We start from the raw sequence: 24,963 nt of genomic DNA on the forward strand, positions 1-24,963 counted from the left end.
GTTGTGACATAATTTCCAGCCAGTGAGACGCAAGTCGATGCACACTGCCGGCTTCCGTTTTTTAATGCTTTACAGCGTGTTTTAACGTGTGAGCCGATATTATATGCTTTATTGGATTAAATAAACTGAATTACTCTATATTCCTTCTTTTCTGCCATTTATTAACACCCATATGAGCATATATTGAGGACACGCGAGAAACAGCCAGAAGGACAACAAAGCCCAGCCATCCATACTTCACAAGCAAGAAAGACTCCTGTCATGGGAGTCCTTAGCAGCTGGTGAGTGAGTGGGCACACAGGAGGGGAGCACAGATCCCACTAAATATCTGTTTCAGCACTTCGCACTTTATTTTGCACAATGGAAATCTGAATTTGCACTATGAAGATTGAGAAAGCTTATGAACTTTATGTGGACTTTAATGAATTGTTTTTTATTGAAGTTTATTGGTTTTGTAAGTTAGATCATGTTTCACAATGGTTAAACAACTGTGATTTAGTTATATAAGTTTATTACACACTGAATTGTGTTATTGGGTAGCTCTCTTATGCCCCGTACACACGGTCGGATTTTCCGACGGAAAATGTGTGATAGGACCTTGTTGTCGGAAATTCCGACCATGTGTGGGCTCCATCACACATTTTCAATCGGATTTTCCGACCCACAAAGTTTGAGAGCAGGATATAAAATTTTCCGACAACAAAATCCATTGTTGGAAATTCCGATCGTGTGTACACAAATCCGATGGACAAAGTGCCACGCATGCTCAGAATAAATAAAGGGATGAAAGCTATTGGCCACTGCCCCGTTTATAGTCCCGACGTACGTGTTTTACGTCACCGTGTTTAGAATGATCGGATTTTCCGACAACTTTGTGTGACCGTGTGTACGCAAAACAAGTTTGAGCCAACATCCGTCGGAAAAAATCCTAGGATTTTGTTGTGGGAATGTCCAAACAAAGTCCGACCGTGTGTACGGGGCATAACGCTGATCTTCACTATATAGATGCATAGATAGATATATAGATAGATACATAGATATATACAGTAGATAGATAAATAGATACCTCTTTGGATTGTGAGGATTTGCTGTGCAACCACAGAGAGTACCTCTAAATCAATTCTATTGAACTCATCAAAGCAAGCCCAGGCTCCACAGGAAAGTAAACCCTTGGGAATAAATATTGAAAATGTTAGTTTTAACTTTTATTTATATTGAATTCCGTAAATGCTTATTTTTGCATAGTTATAGCACAATGTAAGTATACATAATCCATACCTAGCCGATCCCCTTGGAAGCTGGAGATCACTTAAGTAGACCCCGCTACTACAGTGATCACTGCTAGCTTTGGAGTCCTGTGCCGAGTGGCTGCTCATTTGCTTAGTGAACTCAGGGGGTTGCTCACCTGGCATGAGCGCCTTTTTAGAGAACAATGCATTTTATCAATGAATCCAAAGCATTCCCTGATGGGATGAACTAGATAACTTCATAGTGCTTTGTACCATGAACATCATTTTAGTGCCCTTACAAAACGGGACAATTCACAGAATAAAATGTGCAAAACTGGGAGCAGGAGACAAAGTTTAGTAGTTGTACCTTGGTGACAGAGGAACTTGTACCACCATTGGGCACTATTCTTTTGGATAGTTTTGGGATATAAGATAATAAACCCTATGTCTCCAATTACATAGTTAGAACCTATTATTAATTTAGTAAATAGTTATTCATAGTGGTTAGGTGATTAAATGTTACAGCACTTCTGTAAAAATGTACCTTGAAGAACTTTCCTAAAGCAAGGTAATCCAATCCATCAGAACAGTTGAAAACAACACACTGCTTTGCCACTGCTTTTGCCAAGTCCTTGGTTGTTTCCGTTTTTCCTGTACCAGCAGGTCCCTCAGGAGCTCCACCCAAGTGAAGGTTAAGGGCACCAAACAAAGTTCTGTTAATGACAAAAACTTTAAAGCAGCTGCTTTTGTTCTTTTAAGCTACTATTCATCCATATTATTCAAACAATTGCATTATTGCACCATGAAATACCCTATCTTATAGAAATTAAGACATAAAAATGTGAATGATAATTTAGAAAACAGGAGTTTGAATGTACAAATGTTTTCCAATTGTTTTATAAATACATTTTCTTATATGTATATACTGTGATTTAAGCTTATACTGTCTATACAGGCAAATCTTTTTATCCACTTCCTGCAGTCCTATAAAACAATTAATATGACACAGCATAAGAAGGCCATGACAACCAGTATAGTAAGTATATTTAATTTTACATAAAAACTGCTCTTGACATCACTAAAAGCTATAGTTTAGTCATATTCATTATATTACAGAAGAAACAAATCCTATGTCCTGGCAAGTAAGAAATTCAAGAAAAAAAGCTTTCTCTACTTATTCAATTTCATATAAATAATTCATAATGTATATAGAGGTTCTAAAAATGCTATGTTGGTTGTTTAATACACTGGAGGAATTTATAGGATAAGTGTACTTTCAGAAAAGGAGCATTATTCTTTCCTGGTGCATCTTAGTGGCAGCATACAATGGGTTGTGGCTCCGCCCCCCACAACCTGATAGGACTGGTTAACTATAAATCAAAGACAGACTCGACTCACAGCATTCGCCTTTATCATATAAACCAGCCAAGGTTCTGCAGTTCTTACATAAATAATATAAAATTGCGCTAGTCAAAAGTAAAATAAATGAAACAAAAAACAAGTGCTAATAGTGTTGTGACATACTATTTAGGTGAATAATCATATGGTGCTTTGAGCACACAGAGTAAATAATGAAAATCAAATTAAATAAATTGAAATAAAAAATCGATAATAAATTAGAATAAACAGTGACTGAGTCCTTTAAATGCAATAAAGTCCAAAATTAGTGACTATAGATTTTCCACCACCAAGTGACTTGATGTAAATTTTGTTTTCTGTGGCACACACGGTAGTCAGGGACTCTTACCGAATCGTTGGGACCACCTATCTCTAAGATGGTTAAACAAGTAGGCAGGTCATTTCCTAGGGGTAAGGCTCCTGGACCGGACGGTCTGCCAATTGAGTGGTACCACCAATACTCAGAGACCCTAGCTCCCAGACTGTTACGATTATACATAGATTGTTTTCAAAAGGGAAGCCTCCCCCTCTCCTTTTATGAAGCTCATATTGTACTATTGGCTAAGCTGGATAAAGACCCACTGCAGTGTTCGTCATATAGGCCCATCTCCTTACTAAATATGGACTTCAAAATACTGACCAACCTGTTAGCTACTAGGCTTATGTCGGTCCTGCAGCATGTTATTTCCCCTGACCAAACAGGTTTTATGCCCAAAAAGGCCACTGATATTAATCTGCGCAGGGTTTTCACTCACACACAATTGGGCCCAGATAGTTCCAGCGGTGTGATACTGGTCTTTCTGGATCTGGAAAAGGCCTTTGATTCCGTGGACTGGAATTACATGCGGGTGGTACTAGAGGTATTCGGTTTCGGTCCCCAGTTCAGGAAGTGGATTGACATTCTATATCATTGCCCCACAGCAGCCATAAAGCTAAATAATATGTTATCCGAATTTTTTCCAGTACATAGGGGCACCCGCCAAGGATGCCCTCTATCCCCAGGTCCTTTCTCTATTATGATAGAACCCTTGGTGGTAGCCTTGCGAGCCTCTGAGGAGGTACAGGGGATTCAGGTGGGTAACTTGACCGAAAAAACTGCACTTTATGCAGACGATATGGTTCTTTTTTTGCAAAACTCCAAGAATTCCTTATCGGCAGCTTTAGACATCATTAATTCTTTTGCTCATTATTCGGGTCTGAAAGTTAATTGGGGAAAATCCCAGATTCTCTCACTTAAGACGCCATCCCCCAGATGTGAGATTCCCACAGATTGTCCTTTACAGAGGGTGGAGGTAATCAAATATTTGGGGTTACATATATCCAACTCTGTATCAGACTTTATCACCTTGAATGTCGATTCACTTTTGACTAAACTAAAATCCAGACTGCAGGCATGGCAGAATCTACCTTTGATACTCATAGGTAGGGTGAATTTGTTGAAAATGAATTTTTTTTACCTCTGTTTTTATATATATTTTGGAATTCCCCTGTTTGGATACCGAGATATATATTCAAAAAAATAGATCAACTTATAACCTCTTTCCTATGGCAGGGGCAACACCCCCGAATTAAACTTTGAGTGTTACAACTGCCGTGGAAACAAGGGGGACTGGCGGTTCCGGACTTCCACAGGTATTACGTGGCGAGTCAGTTAGTATTCGTGCACAGGTGGTTCACTCTACCTGAGGATGACACTGCCAATACATTAGAGGCGGTTATTGTCGGTTCTTATGAGGCGCTGACACATCTCCCGCATCGGGGTGTCAGGGCTCCATATAGGCTCACGGTATCTATGCGTGCAACCTGCAGGGCATGGGTAGCAGTGACCAAGATGAGTAAAGCTTCTGAGTTTTCTCCTCGTACACCGATGTGGAAGAACTCCAAACTAACGCACTTCTGTGAGCACCCTGATCCAATCATTTGGACGAAATTTGGAATTAAGATGCTGGAAGACATAGTGGGTGGCGGGAAACTTTTGCAGTTTGATGCCCTGAAATCTAAGTTTAATCTTCCCAACACTCTTGTTTCGTTTTCTTCAGCTCAGACATGCATACAATGCCCAATTTGGAGATATGGGTATTACCCTAAAAATGAGTGATTTAGAATCTGTACTGAGGGAGGACACCTTGGACAAGGACTTATCTACAATATATAAACAACTGTTCGGAGAGGGAGGAGATCTCCTTGCAAAGTGTAGGGCGGCGTGTTCCCCCAGATGGACCAGGATGACTGGGATGATATATGGGACATTAATTTTACTAGATTGGTCTCTGCTAGGGACCATTTCATTCAATTCAAATTCTTGCACCGTATATATTTTACTCCAGCTAGATTGGCCAAGATGTTCCCTACCCAGACGCCTGGTTGCTGGTGGTGCAGCTCCCTTACTGCTGATTTCATGCATATCTTTTGGAATTTCTTGTACATCCAAGTATTTTGGAGGGGGGTCACGGAATGCATAACAGAAGTAACAGCCATTCCTATACAGCCCATGATAGAGGTGTGCCTTTTGGGACTGGTAGACAATCTAGCCCCAAAGAGAGTAACTCGTACTCTGCTGACAATTTTAATATATTATGCTAGAAAAATTATAGTGTTATCATGGAAAAAGCCCAATCCTCCATCTGTATCAGCGTGGAAGGGAGTGGTTAATAGGGCTGCACCTTTATATAAGGCTACTTACATTAGTAGGGGCATACCACAGAAATTTGACAAAGTGTGGGGCAGTTGGATGAATAGTGAAACTACGATAGCGGATGGAATGGCACCTAATAGAATACATTTGTAGTAGGATATAACATGTATGTAATTGTCAGACATACCGTAACGTTCCATTGACTGTTACTAAAAATAGGTGGCCTTATTATTACTGTGTTATTTTCACTAAGTGAAGGTCTGGAGGTAAGAGGAGAGAGTCAATGCTGAAGTAATGTAAATAGTTTACTTTTGTGTGTGGCCCGTTGGGTCTTGTGTATACTTGTTGTGTTAAAAGCAATAAATAAAACTTAAAAAAAAAAAAAAAAACAAGCAGGCAGAATAACCTCTGCAGGTTAAAGCAAGATGATGCCAGCCAAGCCTCCAGGGCAATACGATGATAGATGGATCCTACACCTTAATCACCCCTCACAGCAGGACATTCAAAATATCCAGGAGTGGAAAATGATCATACAAGAAAAGAGCTCCAATAGTATAATATCATAGGGATAAAGTTTATTGAAAAAAACAGCCAATTGGCTACTTACAATAGTAGAATCAGAATGCGCATGGAATAAAACAATTGCCGGCAAAGAGAACAAGCATACACCCGAACTTCCGGGATCATGTGCTACGCGCTGACACCATCGTGTCCCACGTGATCCTGGTTCAGACGATTCACTACCGCGTGCGGTGTGCCACAGAAAACAAAATTTACATTAAGTCACTTGGTGGTGGAAAATCTATATTCACTCATTTTGGACTTTATTGCATTTAAAGGACTCAGTCACTGTTTATTCTAATTTATTATCTATTTTTTATTTCAGTTTATTTGATTTGATTTTCATTATTTATTCTGTTTGCTCAAAGCACTATATGATTATTCACCTAAATAGTGTGTCACTACACTATTAGCACTTGTTTTTTGTTTAATTTATTTTATTTTTGACTAGCATGATTTTATATTATTTATGTCTGTTACTTGGTTTATATCACCTAGTTAATCGCTGCAGTCTTCATTTCACACTATTATTACATTATTTTATTAGCGCGGTATATACCCCATTTTTTATGTTCTGTAGTTCTTACAACTGGGGCTGAACAGGGGTTCAAATATGTTTAAAGTCCAAAGTTCAGCCCTGTCTGCACTTACAGGGGTTTAAGGAGTCCTTAACCCTTTAGTGATGCAATTCTTAAAAGGCTTGCATGAAGTTATAGACCCGCCAGGAAACCACTGTTCTCTATGTGGGACTTGCTTATGGTCCTCAGCTCTATCAAGGCCTCATTTCTATCCTACAGAATTGGCTACACTGCAATCTAACCCTGAAGATAGGGTTGCCACCTGTCCGGGATTCACCCGGACAGTCCGGGTTTTGAAACATGTGTCAGAGTTTCAGACCACCTGAAGATTAGACACATTATTCAGACCGGGCTGTGGCTCACTGTGCCTGACACACTGAAGCGATGGATGAACACTCCCCCCCAACCCCTCCTCCACAGTCAGGGAGTCAGACTGTCCCTTCTACAGAGCCGTGCCAACTGTTGATTTGCCGCATGGAGCACCAATCTGAAATGGCAGTTGGATAGTGCAGGATTGCCGCTCACCTCCTCCCCAAGTAATGATCAGCTGCTCATCCCATCCCAGGTGATCCATGGATTTTGCCAATACAGCCTGCATCCAGGGACACCCAGTCCTATCTCTTCTGATGTCACCTTCCTCATTCCTGGGATTTAACCCTTTTCCCACCTCTCCTCCATACAGGGCTATGCATGGCACATCACACCTTCCTCTGACAGTCTAAAGATGAGGGTATTAGAGTAGAGCTCATGTGTGAGCACGTCATACTGACTACATGAATAGTGGCTTCCCCTCCACCTGGCTGTCTCGCAGATCCTCATGTCCCGAAGGTATTGAAGCCGGGGGATCAGAGTGACAGCCAGGAAAGTCATATTTTTGGAAGGAATGACATTTCCACTGATAGGTCTATTTAGGGCTCATTCACACCACATGCGCTGTGTATAGCACCAATTGATTTTTTTTTGGGGGGGGGGGGTTTAACAGCAGAAACCAAAATCCTTTATTTTCTTTTCTCAGACAAAGCGCCAGCTTTCTGACTATTTTCAGTGTGCGCAAAATCATATGTAATGATTTTTTTTTAACCACTTAAGCCCCGGACCATTTGGCTGCCCAAAGACCAGAGCACTTTTTGCGATTCGGCACTGCGTCACTTTAACTGACAATTGTGCGGTCGTGCGACATGTCTCCCAAACAAAATTGACGTTCATTTTTCCCCATAAACAGTGCTTTCTTTTGGTGGTATTTGATTACCTCTGTGGTTTTTATTTTTTGCGCTATAAACAAAAAAAAGCGACAATTTTGAAAAAAACACATTATTTTTTACTTTTTGCTATAAAAAATATCCCCAAAAAATATATAACAAAACATTTTTTTCCTCAATTTAGGCTAATACGTATTCTTGTACATATTTTTGGTAAAAAAAATAAATCGCAATAAGCGTTTATTGATTGGTTTGCGCAAAAGTTATAGCATCTACAAAATAGGGGATAGTTTTATGGCATTTTTATTAATAATTTTTTTTTTACTAGTAATGGCGGCGATCAGCGATTTTTATCATGACTGCAACATTATGGCGGACAGATCGGATACTTCTGCGCGATTTTGGGACCATTCACATTTATACAGCGATCAGTGCAATTAAAAATGCATTGATTACTGTGTAAATGTGACTGGCAGTGAAAGGGTTAATCACTAGGGGGCAGTGAAGGGGTTAAGTGTGTCCTAGGGAGTGACTCTAACTGTGGGGGGGCGTGGCTATGTGTGACACGACACTGATCACCGCTCCCGATCACAGGGAGCGGTGATCAGTGTCCTGTCACTAGGCAGAACAGGGAAATACATCAGCATTTCCCCGTTCCTTCTCTCCATGAGACGATCGCGGGTATCCCCGCGGACATTGAGTCCGCGGGACCCGCGATCACACTCACGGAGGTCGCGGCAGGCGCCCGCAAACCGCTTCTTAAAGGGCAACGTACAGGTACGTTAATCTGCCTGTACGTGCCCTTCTGCCGAAGTATATCGGCGTGAGCCGGTCGGCAAGCGGTTAAAATGATTGTGCTGGGGTTTGTACATGTCTGTGAGACTCTTTTATGGGTACAACAATGCTTTTGTTTTATTTACCCATGCTCCTTTAAACTCCTCTCACTGCTAATGCAATTTGGCCATATCCACTGTTTGCCACAGCACGCAACACATGCCGCATTACTACTCTCCTTAGGGCACCCAAAGATGTCCCAGGTCTTTTACAATCCTATAGTGTATACTACCAAAAAAAAAAAATAATTGGTTGCTACAACCTCTGTGGAAAGGGTGTCAGAGCTGCAGGTTTTGTACTCAAGGAGCCTCACCTGAAGTTCTACCCGGACAGAATAGTCCTAAAATCCCAGACTGCTTTTATCCATGGGGTGTTTTTCTCCTTCCACTTTAAACAGGAAGTCAATTTACTGCCTTTCTTGGTTGAGTGAGAGAACCACATCCCCTGGATATTAAACTAACTCTGATGACCTGCTTGGCAGCTACCTTTTCATTCAGGAAAGCTTAAATCTGTGCTTGGTTCCTGGCATGGCTTAACCACTTAAGGACCAGGCCTATTTTTAACATGTGTTGGTTACAAGTTAACCACTTACGGACTGCCCGCCGCCCTTATACGGCGGCTGCTTGAAGGAGGATATCGTTATGGCAGCAGCTAGCTTCCATAACCCCAGTATCCTCGTCTTCAGCGGGCGGTCCGCTACAGGATAAAAGTGGTCTCTTTTATCGGTAGCGGGAGAGGGGCCTCCCCGCCACGATCCGGTGCTCTCCGCTGCTTACCGGAGCCGTCGGCAGAGGCGATCGCATCCTGTCAGTAGCTGGGTATGGAGACGAGTGAGGGGAAGATGGCCCCCACCCGTCTCCATACAATTGCTGGGTGGAAGTGACGTCAAAACATCACTTCTGCCCACAGCTCTTAAAGGGCCATTTTTTAAAAATCATTTTTTTAAATGACATTTTTTTTTTTTTTTTTTTGCATTTTAGTCAAAATATGAGATCGGAGGTCTTTTTGACCCCAGATCTTATATTTAAGAGGTCCTGTCATGCAGGTTACCAGTTTTGAGTTACAGAGGAGGTCCAGTGCTAGAATTATTGCTCTCACTCCAACGATCACAGTGATACCTCACATGTGTGATTTGAACACCGTTTTCATATGTGGGTGTGCCTTACTTATGCGTTCGCACACGAGCTCGGAGGGACGGGAGCATTAAAAAAATGTTTTTTTCATTATTTATTTTATGTCTTATTTTTTATTTTTACACTGTCCTTTTAAAAAAAAAAAAAAATGGATCACTTTTATTCCTATTACAAGGGATGTAAACATCCCTTGTATTAGAAAAAAAGTACGACATGACCTCGTTAATGTGAGACCTGGGGTCAAAAAGACCCCAAAGATCCTATGCATTAAAATAGAATTTTTGTACTAACCCTAAAATCCTGTTTAGAAACAATGGAAAGACACAGTTTATATGGCAATAGGCAACCTAAGTTATACTGCTGCCTACAGAGGAAAAAAAGCAAAGCACACAGAAAACCAAAGGCCAGCCTCCTATAGGGTATAAGCCCTCCAACTGTGTACCTCAATGGAGTAAATGGTAAGTACAAAATTCTATTTTCTATAATATCCATTGAGGGACACAGCTTCGTGGTCACAGGCAATCTAGGGACATCCAAAAGCAGTCAACACAGGTGAACCAGCACAAGAAAGAACGAAATAAAATGGAAAACAAGGGCATTAAAGTGGAGTTCCACCCACTTTTACAACTCTTCAGCATCCTTCACTAAACTGTTCACTGTAAACAAATTGGATATTTTTTTATTTTTTTTCTTAGCACCTACTGTATATCTGCTGTATTCATTTTTCACTTCCTCCTCCCTGGCCGCGGCCCATCGCATCATTTCCTGTTTGCAATGCCTTCTGGGAAGGGGCGGCAACTTCCTCTGAAACTGCCATTGCTATGGAAACCTGACCTGAAACCTGTTACACTGCTTGTGCTGCACTGAGCATGTGTGAGATCTGCAAGGATGAGATCCAGGAAAAAATACAGTCTGGCTTCAGATGCCCACACTTAAGATGGCCACAGCCTGCTGTAAGTTTATAAAATAACAAACTACTGCTATAAACTAACAAAACAGACCTTAGTTTACAGACTAACTTCACTAGCAATACTTTTAAGCTTGTGTATTATAGGGGTATTTTTATTTAAAAAGTATAATTTCGGCCGGAACACCACTTTAAAGGGGTTGTAAAGGTAATTTTTTTTTTTTTTAAATAACAAACATGTTATACTTACCTTCACTGTGCAGCTCGTTCTGCACAGAGTGGCCCCGAACCTGCTCTTCTGGGGTCCCTCGGCGGCTGTCTCAGCTCCTCCCCGCAATAACTAACCACCTTAATGCGAGCTCTCTCGCATGGTGGTTAGTTATTGCGGGCGCGCTCCTGTGATACAGCCGGCGGCTATAGCCGCTCGCTGTATCACCCGGCCCTGCCCCCGGCGCCGCGTCATTGGCTGTGATTGACAGCAGCGCGAGCCAATGGCTGCGCTGCTTTCAATCCATCCACTATAGCCAATCAGCGACCAGGCTGATCGGCTGAATGGAGGTCGGGAGCGAGCGGCCGAGTTTCGAGGTGTCAGGTAAGTAAAACGGGGGGGCTGGGGGCGACGGTATTTTCAAAAGTTTTTCACCTTAATGCATAGAATGCATTAAGGTGAAAAAATTTATACCTTTACAACCCCTTTAATAATCCACCTAAAGGACCTTTTGACCAAAACTAACATCAGGGAAGGCAGACACACCAACCTTGTAGAATTTAGAGAACATATGTACAGAAGATTAGGTCACGGCCTTACAGATCTGAGACACAGAGGCCTGATGACAAACACCCTAGGTAGCACTCACTGCTCTGGTGTAGTCATCCTTTAAGGGAAAAGGAAGAACTTTATCTCTCAACTCATAGGCATGTCCAACAAAACTGTCAAATATATAGAAATACTGGATCTAGAAGCATGAGATTCTCTTTTAGGAGGTTCTGGAACAACAAACAGGGAATCTGTCTGCCTAAAAGAGACAGTGACTGTGGGGTAAACCCTAAAGACCCGCACTACATCCAAGTAATAGAAAGAAATGTTTGCTTTAACCAGTGCCACAGCCATGGACAATAAAACAATAACCTAATTAAAGTGAAAAGCAGAAACCACTTAAGGGAAAACAAGTTATTGGTCTCAAAACAACCATGCCTTCAGTTAATATCAAATTGAGCTTCCTGCAGGACAATGCTGATAATTCGTTGGGAGGTTTTTTTTTGTTTTGTTTTTCTTTGGAGGAAAACAGTTTTACATTTAGCAATAAAGCCTGGCCCAAGATCCAGCTTAGCTTGAGAGGGCAGCTGTCTGAAGGCCAACTGGAACAGAGGTACACATGCTCCAATGCGCAGTCTGAGAACTCCTGTCAGTAACCTGCATGGGTAGGTGCGTTTACGTGTCAATGTGCATACACAAGTTTTGAGTACATCTGCATGTGCCAGTGCACATCCATTCCCCAAACTGGCACCAAGTGTCCTATTTAAGGAAAGGAGTTGTGACTGGTAATTAGTGGCTGATGTTTTTTTTTAGATTTTATTGAATTAAATTTTCAGTCTTAAAAAATTCAGACAGAGCATACAAAATACGTCACACAGCACTTCAAAAATACAACAAAACAAAGGTGTCCATTTATGAAGCTGTGAAAAAATGTCACTGCTTCATTCTCCGGCATTCTCAGAGGAGATCTTTCTCCTCTGTGTGCCAGTTTATGAAGCTTTGTAGATCGCTTCTCCTTTGGAGGAGTGAATTGATCTACAAACGCTTCAAACAGTGGAGAACGACCCCTGATACTGGAATCTTGTGAGACTTTACGAGATTACAGTACCAGAAATTCACCGAAACACACTTCCGGACCGCCGAACGCCAATATACGTCCTAAGTTTGAAGAGGAATATCGTTGTTATAGCAGCAGCTAGCTGCCATAACCCCAGTACCCTCTTTTTCGTCTGGCGGTACGGTTTCCGATAATAGTGGTCTCTGCGGCAGATGTGCCGCGAGATCACTTTTATCGGGGGCGGGAGAGGGCCCCCCCCACCGCGCTCTGGTGCCCTCCGCCACTTACTGGAGCCGTCGGCAGTGATTGGATGTTGATCCATGCTTAGTATGGAGACCAGTGAGGGGAAGATGGCCCCTACCCGTCTCCATACCATTGCTGGCCGGAAGCATTGTCAAAACGTCACTTCCGCCCTTAGCTCTTAAAGGGACTTTTTTTTAAATTTTTTTAAATGACAAAATGTTTATTTTATTTTTTTTATTGCATTTTAGTGTAAATATGAGATCTGAGGTCTTTTTGACCCCAGATCTGATATTTAAAAGGGTCCTGTCATGCTTTTTTTCTATTACAAGGGATGTTTACATTCCTTGTAATAGGAATAAAAGTGACACATTTTTTTTTAAAAGAACAGTGTAAAAATAAAGAATAAAAGGTAAAATAAATAAGAAAAAAAAAAAATGTAAACGCGCCCCCTTCCGCCGAGCTCATGTACAGAAGCGATCGCATACGTGAGTAGCGCCCACATATGAAAATAGTGTTCAAACCACACATGTGAGGTATCGTCACGATTGGTAGAGTGAGAGCAGTAATTCTAGCCCTGGACCTCCTCTGTAACTCATGTAACCTGTAGAATTTTTTAAACGTCGCCTATGGAGATTAAGGGTAAAAGTTTGTCGCCATTCCACGTGCGGGCGCAATTTTGAAGCGTAACATGGACATGTTAGGTATCAATTTACTTGGTGTAATAATATCTTTCACAATATAAAAAAAAATTGGGCTCTACATAAAGATGGCCTAGGCTATAAGAAGATTGACAAGACCCTGAAACTGAGCTGCAGCACAGTGGCCAAGACCATACAGTGGTTTAACTGGACAGGTTCCACTCAGAATATGCCTCTCCATGGTCGACCAAAGAAGTTGAGTGCACATGCTTAGCGCCAGATCCAGATGATGCCTATGGGAAATAGACGTATTAGTGCTGCCAGCATTGCTGCAGAGGTTGAAGGGGTCGGGGGGTCAGCCTGTCAGTGCTCAGACCATACGCCGCACACTGCATCAAATTGATCTGCATGGCTGTTGTCCCAGAAGGAAGCCTCTTCTAAAGATGATGCACAAGAAGCCCGGATACAGTTTTCTGAAGACAAGCAGACTGAGGACATGGATTACTGGAACCATGCCCTGTGGTCTGATGAGACCAAGATAAACTTATTTGGTTGAAATGGTGTTAAGCATGTGTGGCGGCAACCAGGTGATTAGTACAAAGACAAGTGTGTCTTGCCTACAGTCAAGCATGGTGGTGGGAATGTCATAGTCTGGAGCTGCCAGCCCTGGGGAGCTACAGTTCATTGAAGGAACCATGAATGCCAACATGTACTGTGACATACTGAAGCAGAGCATGATCCCCTCCCTTTGGAGACTGGGCCACAGGGCAGTATTCCAACATGATAACGACCCCAAACACACCTCCAAGACGACCACTGCCTTGCTAAAGAAGCTGAGGGTAAAGGTGATAGACTGGCCAAGTCTCCAGACCTAAACCCTATTGAGCATCTGTGGAGTACGCTCAAATGGAAGGTGGAGGAGCAAGGTCTCTAACATCCACCAGCTCCGTGATGTCGTCATAGAGAAGTGGAAGAGGATTCCAGTGGCAACCTGTGAAGCTCTGGTGAACGCCATGCCCAAGGGGGTTAAGGCAGTGCTGGAAAATAATGGTGGCCACACAAAATATTGACACTTTGGGCCCGATTTGGACATTTTCGCTTATGCTGCGTACACACGATCGCACATTTCAACAACAAAATCCATGTTTTTTTTCTGTAGGATGTTGGCTCAAACTTGTCTTGCATACACACGGTCACACAAATCTTGTTGGAAATTCCGATCGCCAAGAACGCGGTGACGTACAACATGTACGACGAGCCGAGAAAAATGAAGTTCAATAGCCAGTGCGGCTCTTCTGCTTGATTCCGAGCATGCGTGGAACTTTGTGCATCGGAATTGTGTACACACAATCGGAATTTACGAGAACCTATTTTGTTGTCGGAAAATTTGAAATCCAGATCTCAAATTTTGTGTGTCAGAAATTCCGATGGAAAATGTCCGATGGAGCCTACACAGTCTGAATTTCCGACAACAAGCTCCCATCGAACAATTTCCGTCAGAAAATCCGACCGTGTGTACGGGGCATTGGGGGTGTACTCACTTTTGTTGCCAGCGGTTTAGACACTAATGGCTGTATGTTGAGTTATTTTGAGGGGACAACAAATTTACAATGTTATACAAGCTGTACACTCACCACTTTACATTGTAGCAAGGTGTCATTTCTTCAGTGTTGTCACATGAAAAGATATAATAAAATATTTACAAAAATGTGAGGGGTGTACTCACTTTTGTGAGATAATATATATATATATATATATATATATATATATATATACACAATACAGGCAGTCCCCGAGTTACAAACGGGTTAGGGACTGCCTGTTTGTTCTTAAGTCGGATTTGTTCGTAAGTCTGAAGCGTATGAGCAGAACGGCAGAGATGTCGTTTTCCACTGTTTTCCAACGTCGTTTTCCAATGTTTTCTGCTGTTTTTCAATGTTTTACGCTGTTGTCCGTCGACGTTTTCTGATGTTATACGCTGTTTTCTGATGTGCCCGCCGTCACCGCCTCCAGTTCGTAAGTAGGAGTCATTCGCAAGTCAGAGGTTCGTAACTCGGGGACCTCCTTTATTTATAATTCAACTTGGCCTACTCTAATAGCAGGAACATAGACCTAATCCATTGTGACCGGGTAGTGTCAAACCTCCTCATTGGGTTTCTTAAAAAATATGTGTGCTTTACAAAAGAAATAAGCATACTGAGGTCAAAAATACATTCAGATAAAGTAGGAGGACATGGAAAAGTCCACCTAAGGGCAATTTGTCTGCAGGCCACAAAGAGAGCACGCAAGACAGTTTTCAACATGGGGGAGTATAAAAAGAAGAATCAAGATAGCCCAATAGGCATGTAAGTGGTTCAACAGAAATATTTACATCCAAGAGCCCATTAAGTTTCCCAACCACCTCCTCCCAATATCTCTGGAGTTTGGGGCACCACCACAGAAGATGTATAAGAGTACCTTGATTACCACATCTGGCACAGGCTAAATCGGATCTCAGACCTATAGAATGCAAAAATTTGGGGGTTCTATATACCCTGTTGGAAACAAAGATCTGGGTCAATCTATGTGATGGAGAGAGAGAGGCAAGAGGGAGGGACCGATATCCTGTTCCCACCCCGCCTTGGGACGGATAGAAAACCTCAAAAAAATGTATCTAATAGCACCGTATACTGTATGTTACAGAAATAATTCCCTTAGTTGACCTCGTTTGTACTATAGTACTATTCTATCTAGAGCAGGGGTGGAAGAAAAGGACACTTAAATTGAGGAAAATTGGGCACGTAGTGCGCGATGCAACTGAAGGAACCGATAGAACCACCTTGACTGTAGGGAATCCCCCATCCTCAGCTGCTCGTAGATTTTAAGGGAGCCATTCTCATATAGTTGAACTAAAGTGGTTACTCCAGCTCTCTCCCATATCTGAAAGCCTTGAAGAATAGAAAGCTCAGGGAGTGTATCCAGTAGGGCAAGAATTCCCTATCATTTTCTTAGCTGCATCCCATAATTTATACATTAACACCAGGGTGGGCATAGCAATAAGTGAAACACCCCCCACTGCCCCTCCAGTACATACAATGGTGGCCAACCCCTGAACAAATGAGAGAATAAACAATAAGCGGCACAAGGTGGCTACTCAGAACCCCATCCCACGAAATGCTGTAATTAGGCTGCTGGAAAATATATCCTCGGGTTGGGTACTGCTAATCCCCCAGCATCCTTGGGGTATTTTAATACCTCCAGTTTTATTCAAGGGGCTTTCTTTCACCACATTAAGTGTCTGAATATGCTACTAATCTTGGTAAAAATCCGCAGGGGTATTCAGACAGGGGAATTGTATTGTATAAGAAATACAGAAGCTGAGGCATCCATATCATCTTGAGAAGGTTGATAAGACCTACTACAGATAGGGGTAACTTATTCCAAGTTTTACTTTGGATTTGGAATCTGGAAAGTAGTGGAGCTATATTGTATGAGATGAACGCCTGGGGAGAAGCAGACAATTATACACAAGTACTTTATGGAGGACACTACCATAAGGTGGGACAGTGTAGATGGTAAAGAATCTGGCAAGGGGTCTAATGGCAAAAGCATAGATTTCTCCCAATTTATACTAAGCCCTAAAAACCTGCCAAATTCATTAACATATTTCATTACCGCCGGAAGAGATGAGTGGATATTAGGAACAGAAGGACGTAGTCCGCATAAAGCGCTATCTTTTCTTCCGTGTCACATCTAACCAGACCAGTAACCTCCACAGAGGTCCACAGGAGGCAGGCCAGAAGCTCTATAGCAATGCAAAAAAGCAGGGGAGACAATGGGCACCCCTGCCTAGTGCCCCGACAAAGTTTGAAAGAGGGAGATTCAAGGCCATTAACCCTAACTGAAGCCCTAGGAGCTGTGTACAACAGGCGAACCAGTTGGCAAAAGATAGAACCAAGACCAAATTTTTCAGCAGCCGACAAATATGGCCACTCAACACTATCAAAGGCCTTAATAGCGTCTAACACCAAAAAAGCACGATCTGGGTGGTCCGAAACCGAAACCTGCATATTTAAATAGGCACGCCTGATGTTGACCGCCGTTGACATATTAGGCATAAATCCAGCCTGATCAGGGTTGATAATATGTGTGATGACCTTATTTAATCTATTAGCAAGCACTTTAGCCAGTATTTTAATATCTGTGGGTAATAGAGAAATAGGTCTATAGGACTCAGGGTATAAAGGATCTTTATCTTTCTTAGGTATTACTACTATAGTGACCTTGCCCATAGAGTTGGGAGCCAACCCATGGAAAAGGACTCATTAAATGTATTAAGAAGGGCTGGGAGCAATTCTTCACTTTATTTGTCGTAGATCTCTACAGTACCTTGAAAAAGTATTCAGACCGCTTTAAATTTTCCACATTTTGTCATGTTACAAACAAAGATGTACTTGTATTTTATTGGGATTTTATGTGATAGACCAACACAAAGTGGCACATAATTATGAAGTGGAAGGAAAATGATAAATTGTTTTCAACATTTTTTACAAATAAATATCTGAAAAGTGTGGCGTGCATTTATATTCAGCCCCCCCTGAGTGAATACTTTGTAGAACCACCTTTTGCTGCAATTACAGCTGTAAGTCCTTTTGTGTATGTCTCCACCACACACACACATGCACATCTAGAGAGTGAAAAGTTTGCCCATTCTTGTTTGCAAAATAGCTCAAGCTCTGTCAGATTGGATGGAGAGCATCTGTGAACAGCAGGGGCAGACTGACAACTCATGGGGCCCCCGCGCAATAGGAGATCCTGGGGCCCCCTGTCCCCGCTCATGTGTTCCCACCCACACTCAAGCCACACCCACACAAATCCCCACCAACATTTTGCACTGCCCACACTACATGCGGTCGTCACAGAATTACATTAAAGAAAGTCCAACAATGGTACATTTCCAAAATCAAAGTGATTGTAAAGGCTCGTTTTTTGTTTTTGTTTTTTTTTTAAATAACAAACATAAAGAAATGAAAAAATTATAGTTCATATGGAAAATGATGGTATCATAAACCGGAGGTGTAATTCCTCTTTAAATCTTCAGTAAATCTTCTATGGATCTTCTAAGTGCAGAAATAGGAAAAGGGGGGTGCTTACCAGATTTGATGGATCCCCATGTCCTCTGGCTCCACCCAACGTACAAGAGGAGGCATAGCCTCCTCTCCCAGTCGATGCCTGTTTAGGAGAAACGTACGTTGGGTGGAGCCAGAGGACCTGATGTCACCACACTCTCAGCTGATCAGCTTCGGCGTCGGCTGTGTTTTTTAATTGCTACGGTGTTTTACCCTGCCAATGCTTTGATGTCAGTTGTCCATTCATGGATTAAAGCATTTTAAACTACTGCACAATGAAGCGCCTCTTTTTCTTTTAAAATATACTATTTCCTGCTACGAGTGGTCTTGCTGGAGCAGCTAATGGAGGAGAGCGTTCCTGATTGCCGCCTCTGAAATTTCAACTACCAGGCGTGGAGGGAAGTCTGTCTCTACTCAAAGACCAGCTGTTCCTGACCCCGAGAGGAGTTTGTTCAGGCTCGTATGATCTCTGTGGTGGGGATCCATCAAATCTGGTAAGCAGCCCCCTTTTCCTATTTCTGCACTGTCTTAGAAGATCCATAGAAGATTTACTGAAGATTTAAAGAGGAATTACACCTCCGGTTTATGATACCATCATTTTCCATATGAACTATAATTTTTTCATTTCTTTATATTCACATTATAATTTGAGTAGCACACTGAACTTTTTTCTTTATACTGTATAAAACCTCATGTTCAAGGTTTTTTAGTTGCAGCACTCAGGATTATTTATGTTTCATATATTTGCGATTTTGTGTGTTTTTTATGCACTTTTAAAATAGATTTTCACCAATTTAAATTTGACATTGGTTTATCACAGTTGGGGATAGCGGGGAACGTTTACCATATATTAAATAACAAACATGTCATACTTACCTCCACTGTGCAGCTCGTTTTGCACAGAGTGGCCCCAAACCTCGACTTCTGGGGGTGGCTCTCGCGGCTCCTCCCCGCATCAGATAACCCCCTAGGAGAAGCGCTCTTCCGGGGGGTTATCTTGCGGGTGCGCTCCCGTATCCAGCATTTGTGTCTATAGACACATGTTTACATACATGTGCTCGTCCTACATAAAGCTTTTCATATAGAGTGTGTGCGGGGGTCATGGGGGTGCTTTACATTTTTTTTTAATTATTTTTATTTACTTTATATAATTTTCACTGATCACCAATGTAAGGAGCATTCTTCTCACTGACCACCAATGTAAGGAACATTCTTCTCGCTGACCACCAATGTAAGGAACATTCTTCCCACTGACCACCAATGTAAGGAGAATTCTTCCCACTGACCACCAATGTAAGGAACATTCTTCTCACTGATCACCAATGTAAGGAGCATTCTTCCCACTGACCACCAACGTAAGGAACATTCTTCTCACTGACCACCAATGTAAGGAGCATTCTTCTCACTGTCCACCAATGTAAGGAACATTCTTCTCACTGATCACCAATGTAAGGAGCATTCTTCTCACTGATCACCAACGTAAGGAACATTCTTCTCACTGACCACCAATGTAAGGAGCATTCTTCTCACTGTCCACCATTGTAAGGAACATTCTTCTCACTGATCACCAATGTAAGGAACATTCTTCTCACTGATCACCAATGTAAGGAGCATTCTTCTCACTGACCACCAATGTAAGGAGCATTCTTCTCACTGTCCACCATTGTAAGGAACATTCTTCTCACTGATCACCAATGTAAGGAACATTCTTCTCACTGATCACCAATGTAAGGAGCATTCTTCTCACTGATCACCAATGTAAGGAACATTCTTCTCACTGACCACCAATGTAAGGAGCATTCTTCTCACTGACCTCCAATGTAAGGAACATTCTTCTCACTGATCACCAATGTAAGGAACATTCTTCTCACTGACCACCAATGTAAGGAGCATACTTCTCACTGACCACTAATGTAAGGAACATTCTTCCCACTGATCACCAATGTAAGGAACATTCTTCTCACTGACCACCAATGTAAGGGACAATCTTCTCACTGACCACCAATGTAAGGAACATTCTTTTCATTGACCACCAATGTAAGGAGCATTCTTCTCACTGACCACCAATGTAAGGGGCATTCTTCTCACTGACCACCAATGTAAGGGACATTCTTCTTACTGATCACCAATGTAAGGAACATTCTTCTCACTGACCACCAATGTAAGGAACATTCTTCTCACTGATCACCAATGTAAGGAACATTCTTCTCACTGACCACCAATGTAAGGAACATTCTTCTCACTGATCACCAATGTAAGGAACATTACAGGAAATAACCAGAGACTGCGGATGCGACTATAAGAGATAACCAGAGACTGCGAATGCGACTACAGGAGATGACCAGAGACTGGGGATGCGACTACAGGAGATGACTAGACTGCGGATGTGACTACAGGAAATAACCAGAGACTGCAAATGCGACTAAGGAAATAACCAGAGACTACGAATGCGACTACAGGAAATAACCAGAGACTGCGAATGCGACTACAGGAGATGACCAGAGACTGGGGATGCGACTACAGGAGATGACCAGAGACTGGGGATGCGACTATAGGAGATGACTAGACTGTGAATGCGACCACAGGAGATGACCAGAGACTGGGGATGCGACTACAGGAGATGAATAGACTGCGGATGCGACTACAGAAAATAACCAGAGACTGCGGATGCGACTACATTTTTTTAAAATTATTTTTATTTACTTTATATAATTTTCACTGATCACCAATGTAAGGAGCATTCTTCTCACTGACCACCAATGTAAGGAACATTCTTCTCACTGACCACCAATGTAAGGAACATTCTTCCCACTGACCACCAATGTAAGGAGAATTCTTCCCACTGACCACCAATGTAAGGAACATTCTTCTCACTGATCACCAATGTAAGGAACATTCTTCCCACTGACCACCAATGTATGGGACATTCTTCTCACTGATCACCAATGTAAGGAACATTCTTCTCACTGACCACCAATGTAAGGAGCATTCTTCTCACTGACCACTAATGTACGGAACATTCTTCCCACTGATCACCAATGTAAGGAACATTCTTCTCACTGACCACCAATGTAAGGAACAATCTTCTCACTGACCACCAATGTAAGGAACATTCTTTTCACTGACCACCAATGTAAGGAGCATTCTTCTCACTGACCACCAATGTAAGGGGCATTCTTCTTACTGACCACCAATGTAAGGGACATTCTTCTTACTGATCACCAATGTAAGGAACATTCTTCTCACTGACCACCAATGTAAGGAACGTTCTTCTCACTGATCACCAATGGAAGGAACAATCTTCCCACTATTTATTTAATCCATATTGAGCACTTTATTTGATTGGCTGCTTCTGCTTGGCACACACGCACAATCGCACATGATGAAGTCATCATCATGTGCGATTGTGCATGTGTGCCAGGCCTAAGCAGAAGCAAACAGCCAATCAAATATAGTGCTCAATATGGATTCAATAAATATGCATAGCCATAGATATCATAAATAAAGTGTAATAAAGTGATTTGTGCAGTGCAATAGCAGAAACTACTTTTAAGTAGACTGCGGATGCGACTACAGGAAATAACCAGAGACTGCGGATGCGACTATAGGAGATAACCAGAGACTGCAAATGCGACTACAGGAGATGACCAGAGACTGGGGATGCAATACAGGAGATGACTAGACTGCGGATGCGACTACAGGAAATAACCAGAGACTGCGAATGCGACTAAGGAAATAACCAGAGACTGCGAATGCGACTACAGGAAATAACCAGAGACTGCAAATGCAACTACAGGAGATGACCAGAGACTGGGGATGCGACTATACGAGATGACTAGACTGTGAATGCGACCACAGAAAATAACCAGAGACTGAAAATGCGACTACTAGAAATAACCAGAGACTGCGAATGTGACAACAGGAAATAACTAGACTGCGAATGCGACTACAGGAAATAACCAGACTGCGAATGCGACTACAGGAGATGACCAGACTGCGAATGCGACTACAGGAAATAACCAGACTGCGAATGCGACTACAGGAGATGAACAGACTGCGAATGCGACTACAGGAAATAACCAGAGACTGTGAATGTGACTACAGGAAATAACCAGAGACTGCAAACGCGACTACAGGAGATGACCAGAGACTGCGAATGCGACTACAGGAGATGACCAGAGACTGGGGATGCGACTACAGGAGATGACTAGACTGCGGATGCGACTACAGAAAATAACCAGACACTGCGGATGCGACTACAGGAAATAATCAGAGACTGCGAATGCAACTACAGGAAATAAACAGAGACTGCTAATACGACTACAGGAGATGACCAGATACTGGGGATGCGACTACAGAAAATAACCAGAGACTGCGAATGCGACTACAGAAAATAACCAGAGACTGCAAATGCGACCACAGGAAATAACCAGAGACTGCGAATGCGACTACAGGAAATAACCAGACTGCAAATGCGACTACAGGAAATAACCAGACTGCGAATGCGAATACAGGAAATAACCAGAGACTGCAAATACGACTACAGGAAATAACCAGACTGCGAATGTGACTACAGGAAATAACCAGACTGCGAATGCAACTACAGGAAATAACCAGACTGCGAATGCGACTACAGGAGATGACCAGACTGCGAATGCGACTACAGGAAATAACCAGACTGCGAATGCGACTACAGGAAATAACCAGAGTGCGAATGCGACTACAGGAAATAACCAGACTGCGAATGCGACTACAGGAGATGACCAGGCTGCGAATGCGACTACAGGAGATGACCAGACTGCGAATGCGACTACAGGAAATAACCAGACTGCGAATGCGACTAAAGGAAATAACCAGACTGCGAATGCCACTACAGGAAATAACCATACAAGAATGCCACTACAGGAAATAACCGTACAAGAATGACATTTCCTGCAAGGCTAGTTAAAAACACCTCAACATATTCAAAATTCGGGGTACTTTGTCGCAGTAAGTGGGCTTAGCACTATATGACCATATAGTGTGACCAAACCCCCATATTTTTTGAATATGTTCAGGTGTTTTTAACTAGCCTTGCAGGAAATGTCATTGTTGTATGTGTGCGCTGTAAAATATTTTGTACACTGTTTGTAGCGTGTGCCCCCCAAATATGTTTTTGTACAGGAAATAACCAGACTGCGAATGCGACTACAGGAGATGACCAGACTGCGAATGCGACTACAGGAGATGACCAGACTGTGAATGCGACTACAGGAGATGACCAGAGACTGCAAATGCGACTACAGGAAATAACCAGACTGCAAATGCGACTACAGAAAATAACCAGACTGTGAATGCGACTACAGGAAATAACCAGACTGCAAATGTGACTACAGGAAATAACCAGAGACTGCAAATGCGACTACAGGAAATAACCAGATGCAAATGTGACTACTGGTGATGACCAGAGACTGGGGATGCGACTACAGGAAATAACCAGAGACTGCAAATGCGACTACAGGAAATAACCAGAGACTGGGGATGCGACTACAGGAGATGACCAGAGACTGGGGATGCGACTACAGGAGATGACCAGAGACTGGGGGATGCAACTACAGGAGATGACCAGAGACTGGGGATGCGACTACAGGAAATAACCAGGTTTAAAATTTAAACTTTCATCAATGCACAGCTATACAGGGGGGTAAACAACATTTCCAGGGATGGTTTAGCAAAAAAAAAAGGGGTCTACAGGCTGTGTATATACGGTAGGCAGAAGGACCTACCTGACCAGCCGGGCTCACCTCCCGCTCTCAGAGGTCTGGGGATGGAGCTTTCACCGATAGGTGCGGAGCTTTCACAGGTAGGGGTGGAGCTTTCACCAGTAGGGGGCGGGGCTTTCGATGGTAGGGGCGGGGATTTTTGTGGTCCAGGGCAGAGCTCTCAGAAGTGCAGGAGAGATTCAGACTACATGGGGAGGGGCGGGCAGGGTCAGAGCGTCAGTGGAGCTTCCTGCCCCACCCCTCCCTGCTGACAGAGCCTCCGTCAGTCTAAGCCGAGCCCTGCTTGGGCAGCGGGCTGGCCGCGGCACCGGGTGCTGTATTTATCCGGGAGGACGGGGGTTTTCGTGCAGTGCGGGCGGCGGCTTTTTTCCGCTGCTGACTGAGGTGCTCATGGTCGGTGACCGAGTGCCCGAATGGTCAGTCCGCCCCTGGTGAACAGCAATTTAAGTCTTGCCACTGATTCTCAATTGGATTTAGATCTGGACCATTCTAATACATGAATATGCTTTGAGCTAAACCATTCCATTGTAGCTCTGGCTGTATGTTTAGGGTCGTTGTCCTGCTGGAAGGTGAACCTCCGCCCCAGTCTCAAGTCTTGCAGACTATAACAGGTTTTCTTCTAATAACGTGTACACATGACCGGAATTTTCGTCGGAGTTCCGACGGAGTTCCAACGAAACGGACTTGCCTACAGACGAACGGATTTTTCGATCAGACTTGAGTCCGTCGGAAAGATTTGAAACATGTTCTATTTCTACAGTCCGACAGATTTTTCGACAAAAAAGGTCTGATGAAGCCCACACACGATCGAATTGTACGACGAATTTGTTCCGTCAGACCAGTTCGGTCGAAAAGTCCGGTCGTGTGTACATGGCATAAAATTGCCCTGTATTTGGCTCCATCCACCTTCCCATCAACTCTGAG

The 24,963-nt window shown here is 42.8% G+C and overlaps 1 protein-coding gene across 2 annotated transcripts in view; it reads right to left on the minus strand.

Annotated features, from left to right (window-relative positions):
* DNAH7 (dynein axonemal heavy chain 7) overlaps window positions 1-24,963 on the minus strand; it is a 607,644-nt gene that overhangs the window by 419,268 nt on the left and 163,413 nt on the right. For both annotated transcript variants that reach the window (XM_073633106.1, XM_073633105.1), the window contains exons 24-25: window positions 1,774-1,942; window positions 1,067-1,169 (exon numbers count right to left, since the gene is read on the minus strand). In XM_073633106.1, the coding sequence (XP_073489207.1) occupies window positions 1,067-1,169; window positions 1,774-1,942 (272 nt within the window). The remainder of the gene's footprint in view (window positions 1-1,066; window positions 1,170-1,773; window positions 1,943-24,963) is intronic.

Source organism: Aquarana catesbeiana, linkage group LG06 (genome assembly GCF_042186555.1).
Source record: "Aquarana catesbeiana isolate 2022-GZ linkage group LG06, ASM4218655v1, whole genome shotgun sequence".
Classification (NCBI taxonomy): domain Eukaryota; kingdom Metazoa; phylum Chordata; class Amphibia; order Anura; family Ranidae; genus Aquarana; species Aquarana catesbeiana.